General features: G+C 40.4%; 1 protein-coding gene across 1 annotated transcript in view; it reads right to left on the bottom strand.

The window, feature by feature from the left end:
* Positions 1-4,725, bottom strand: part of pcif1 (phosphorylated CTD interacting factor 1) — a 22,277-nt gene extending 17,552 nt beyond the window's left edge. Inside the window, exons 1-7 of the mRNA XM_016666494.1 lie at positions 4,644-4,725; positions 4,294-4,444; positions 4,065-4,219; positions 3,847-3,994; positions 2,533-2,616; positions 2,358-2,457; positions 1,385-1,544 (exon numbers count right to left, since the gene is read on the bottom strand). Coding sequence (XP_016521980.1) covers positions 1,385-1,544; positions 2,358-2,457; positions 2,533-2,616; positions 3,847-3,994; positions 4,065-4,219; positions 4,294-4,444; positions 4,644-4,725 — 880 coding nt within the window. The remainder of the gene's footprint in view (positions 1-1,384; positions 1,545-2,357; positions 2,458-2,532; positions 2,617-3,846; positions 3,995-4,064; positions 4,220-4,293; positions 4,445-4,643) is intronic.
* Between the last annotated feature and the right edge of the window lie 734 nt (positions 4,726-5,459).

Genomic DNA, 5,459 nt, shown 5'->3' on the forward strand with positions numbered 1-5,459 from the left:
ATTTGTTTGGAAATTATTTTCTCAATTACATCTTTTACCTCTTTCCAAACCAGTATAATTTTCCTAAAATAACACATCCAGTGAACCAGAGTCCCTCTATCTTCTGTACATTTTGTTCATGTACAGAACAGTGGGGTACTCCCTATTTAACCCAGAAAAGGATTTAGCTCTCTTTCTTCTTTTTGTCTTTCCTATGGTTTGTTATTTTGTTTGAATTTCCTTTAAATTAATGTAAAGCACTTTGAATTGCCTTGTTGCTGAAAATGTGCTATATAAATAAAATGACCTTACCTCTGGACATACATCAGGTATCTCCCTGTTATATCTATTGAGGTCCACTGGTGTCATTTAAACCCACATTAATCATTTGAATTGGATCATTTTAAGAGCTGTGTGGGCCAGTTTGCATGCCGTTTGCCAATCTTCCTCAGATAACTAGCAGTAAAGACTTAAGTCTATCATGAGATCCTTCAGATGAGTGTAACATCACTGAGTGATCAAACTGATGATACCTTTCTTCAAAATGTCCTTTGCTAACATTTTTTCTAAAGTTGACTTGGCAGGTTTTGTCAGCTCATTATTTTGACTCGTTCTTATAAAGTTTCTGAGTTGAAGATATTTAAAGAAGGGTTTCTGATCTAGGCATTTATAGGTGGAAATTATAAATGCCATACGCGGACAGTTGGTGGGGTAACCAACTCTTAACGCTAAACCAGTAAGAATTGGTTACCCCACACTGGACTGAACAGAGAAACAATTTGACTCATTTTAAATATATATATATATATATATATATATATATATATATACATCTCTCCACTCATATGTTTATGAAATGGATTTTTACTATACTTCAGAAGTTTTAATATTGAATTTGAATATAAATATGAAGGGAGAGTCAATTTTAAATCCTGGGTCTCCATGTCGGTCCAATGTGGAGAATGATTACTGTAATAAATCATCATAGACCTCAACTGCACAGCATAATAATACAAGTGAAAATGTGGGCACTTCAAGCCTCCACAGTCATATATTTTTATTTCTGTGTGATTTCATGCTTTGATTGTCTGGATCTTTTTGTCCTACTTTATTAAGTTACAGCACAGACAGAGTAGAGACGCTGAGATAAATGTTAACACTAAACATTATTTTTCATTCACACAGATGTATGTGTCACATCAGTCTCACTGCGCGATCAACACAAACCTCTAAAAGCTCCACTACCACTCAGCCTTTCAGGACGAGCTTTTAGAGGTTCATGTTGAGGCTTTTATACTCGACACATAAAAATACAGAGGTATGAAGCTAACTCAACCCGTCACCAACGTTACCGGTTTATTAAAAAACTACTTAGAATAAATAAAAGCAGCTCATGTGTGTGTACCTGTGGAGGGGTCCTGCAGCAGGCTCAGGTGCGTCTGCCTCAGGCGGCGGCTGTATTCGGCTGACAGCTGGTAGATCTTGGAGCAGATTCCTTCCACAGAGTCTTTGGCGACGGCCGTGACGTGCGGCCCGCACTGCTGCCTCAGGTGTTCCAGGCGGTCCTGCAGACACAGGCACAGGTGAGACATCGGGGTCGCTGCACCTGTTAGGGGGCGGGGCCTGAGTATCTGCTTTCAGTTAGAAACATTTGGTTTTTGAAGGTTAATTTTAGGAAAATCCTTTTGTTTCCATAGTTCAGTGATGTCAGCGCTCAGAGCGGCCATCTTGTCTGTTTGGACTTCTAAATCAGGTCAAATCTACGACATTGTATCAGGGCCAGACTACGATTTTTTATTTTAATTCAGAGAATAAAAGTTGTGCAGCAAAGTCGAAATATTACCAGAATAAAGTCATAATATTAGAAGAATGAAATAATAAATTTATGAGAACTTCTACACTAAAGATAAAAGCTTAAATGAGGAAAGTTTGCAGTGAAGTTATGCTTTGCAGCAGCAGAACTTTGTATCGACAGACTGTTTCAAAGAAAGAATCACAACCGAGCTGCTCATATTAATGCATCTCGACAAGTTTTTTTTATTAAAAATGTTTAGACGTTATTGTAAAATAATTTATTTTTTTTATTGCTACATTATCAAAATTCTTGTTGCTTGGTCCTGATGCACCATCGTCCAACTCACAGAAAGGATGACTGAAAAAAATAAAAGTCACTTTTTGAACATATTTTCTGTCATTTGTACTTTTGTAAAAAATAAAAAAAAATTAAAAAGCAAGAAAAAAATCTAAAATTGAATCTGTTATGAAAAAGTTCATTTCTAAGCTGGATGGCCCAGCTCTAGTTTCAATGACCTCCAGCTCAGCTCCTGATTGGCTGCTGAAGTCATGTGACAGGAAGTGATGTGATGCTGAGGCGTTACCATGTAGTCCTCCTTGCTGGCGGAGTGATCTCTGCGCAGCCAGTTCATTGTGTCCTCGGCGTTCCACTTCACCACCTTCCTGCTCTCTGGACTCGCATTCCTGCACAGGTCAAAGGTCAGCATGAGCCACGCCCACAGCGCCGTCCCACCCTGTGATTGGTCGGCTGCGGCTCACCTGGAGTCAATCATCCTCTTTGCTGCCTCGGCGTACTTAAACAGGAGTTTCCGGGCCTCCTCCTTGTACTTGATGCGGGACAACCTGATGGACACAAATGGACCAGAACTGGGTCAATCAGCAGCCAGAACCCCACCAAGCCGCATGGACCAGGGGTGAACAAACCTTTGGTCACGCGAATCAAAATCTTCAGACCAGAAATACTCACGAGTCATAAAAAAATAATAATTTTAAAAACTAAAATGACCAAAATGTTGATGTTTTTACCTGCTCAACAGTAAACTAAACATGAACTATTTTACCTAAACAAAGTAATCAGACATTTTTACAGAAACAGGATTGTAGATCCAAAACTAATTTTCCCACATTTTCCTGGATTCCCAGAGTAAAATTCAACCATTTTCAAGGTAAATTTTCACAACTTTACAGAAAAACAATTTGGAGATAAAAACAATTCCAAAAAAAAAAAAAAAGAGTTTCAATTCACTGTTATTTGATATCAGTAATAACTGGTATTAATACTTTTTGTGATAATATTCTGCATTCTACAGCAGGGACAAGGAAACAAAAATAAAACAAAATCTTATGTTTTGAAATGTCTCCTGTACACCCGACTAGTCTGACAACAAATCTAACAAAAATCCACCAATTTCAAACAGCATTGTTTAACATATCAAATATAAGATGATCAAACTGAGTCACTGGGAATAACAACATTTATTACATTAAATAATTCAAACAAATCCCGTTAATGTTAATGACCTTCCTGATCAAATTAAATACTAAAACACAATATGCAAAAAAACGTACAGATATTTTCTCGTCAAGTTTCCTGGAATTTAGCAAATAGAAATAATTCAGGTATTTCTAACTTATTCAGATTTAACTTCAGACAGCAAGGAAGAAAAACGAGTCTTTTCATTTGGAGTTTGTAAATATCTGTTTTCAACTGTAAATAACATTTTCCAAATTTAAGCTTTTAATTAAACCTTAGATTAAACTTTATTACAAAACTGTGTAGTTTGAATTTCAAGAACTTTCAAGGACTTAACACAAAAATCAAGAATTTTCCAAACCTTAAAAACATCTAAATGAAATTCAAACATTTTCAAAAATTTTAATCACGTTGTGTTGCATCCTACATTTTTTAAAGTAGATTTTAATTAAAAAGTCGTAGTTTTGTTCTAATTTATTTAACTTATTCCTTTGGTGTGGTCAGCGGGCTGCACAAGATCAGTCCAGAGGCTGAGAATGGCCCACGAGCCCCACATTGAGCACCGCTGCCCTACCTGGACCAGGGTTCAGGTTCCCTACCTGATGGGAATGTCGTTCATGACCTCCCGGAACATGGACGGCGAGACGGCGGGCTCACACTCGCTGGGCAGCAGCGGGTCCAGGCCTTTATCGATCACCTTCCTCTCCAGCAGCCATCGGTTGAAGGATTCCCGCGGCGGGTCAATGCCTGCAGCAGACACACACACCAGATGAGGCGCTCTGCGGGAGCGAGGCGCTGTCAGTGGACGCTCCCCTACCTTCTCGCTGGTGGCACAGCTCGTGGTAGTGCTGCCGCAGCTTGGTGACCAGCTGCGCCCGCTGCAGCTCAATCTCGGGGTGCGGCGGCAGGTGATTGGCTGCCGAGCGCTCTCTGATCACAGCGTTGGTCTGGACGTCCAGATCCCAGTAGATCCTGGAACGACAACCCACATGCAGTCACTGAACGCCCCAGCAGGGGAGCGCGGCGCAGCGGGGCGGGGCACTCACACGGCCGGTCGGTAGGGGGCCGGCGCCGGGCTGGGCGTGGTGGGCGTCGTTGCTGGAACCTGCTTCTCCTCGGGGGCGGAGCTCCACGGTTTCACTCCAGGTGTGCTGGGAGAGATGGGCGTGGTCGGCTCCACCTGTAAACACAACTGGACTCAGTTACCCATCAGCCACTGCTCATCAGTCACTGATCACATGACCCAGCATGGATGCTTTATTTAGAGCTGGAATGATTTATTTGTGATGCTTTGCAACTAATTTAGTAATCAACTCCAACTCCACTGCAGTAAACAAACTGCAGGGGTTTTGATACCCTGGTCTGTTTATTCAGGTGCCAACAGGAGCCTCCCCACCTTCATGTGGTGGGATGAAGGTGGGATGCAGCACACAGCTGCAGAAGATCCTTCCTTCTGACAGACATCGATAAGTCTTCATCAATAATTTATGAGTTACACCAACATTTAATTTCCCTTTGGGATTAATAAAGTGTTTTTCAAATTAGAATTGAATTTGAAAAAAAATTTATGGAACTAGTGTGAATAGTAATCTGAACTTTAGTAAAGTTTCACAAATCCCAAACATGGATTAAAATAATCTGCTATTAGAGCAGAATAATCCAGTCCAGGTTTGAAGCGGTTCCATAAAAGCAGGTTCCCACTGGAATTTAGAAAAAAAAATTCCATGACTTTTCCATGACTCTCCCTGACCTTCAGTATAATTTTCCATGAGCCACATACAACAGGTTCATAAAGAAAAGCATATGACTGAAACACCAAGTGGAACTACAGGGAGCCTGTAATCTGCAGGCAGAAGGGGAGGAAAAATAAACGACAAAAATGTGGAAATGAAGCCCAACAGACTGGGATGAACTGAAAAGTGCCAACATATTGACTGAGGAATCACATGATGATGTCATAAACAAAAACATATTAGCAGTAATGCAAACACAAGCTTGTACATGTACGTACACTAACCGACAGACAGGAACACACATCGCAACACCACTAGTCTTCAACTGGAGGCTTATCTGATGATTACATATACATTGTTAATAAAATAGAATAATAATATTCACTACACTGTGCACAGAGCATCACAAAAACAAAGAATGGTTCTCACTGAGAACCGCTCTTTGCTATGACTGATAGTAAAGAGCCGTTCAGAGGAAT

The sequence above is a fragment of the Poecilia formosa genome, unplaced genomic scaffold (assembly GCF_000485575.1).
Source record: "Poecilia formosa unplaced genomic scaffold, Poecilia_formosa-5.1.2 Scaffold731, whole genome shotgun sequence".
Taxonomy (NCBI): Eukaryota; Metazoa; Chordata; class Actinopteri; order Cyprinodontiformes; family Poeciliidae; genus Poecilia; species Poecilia formosa.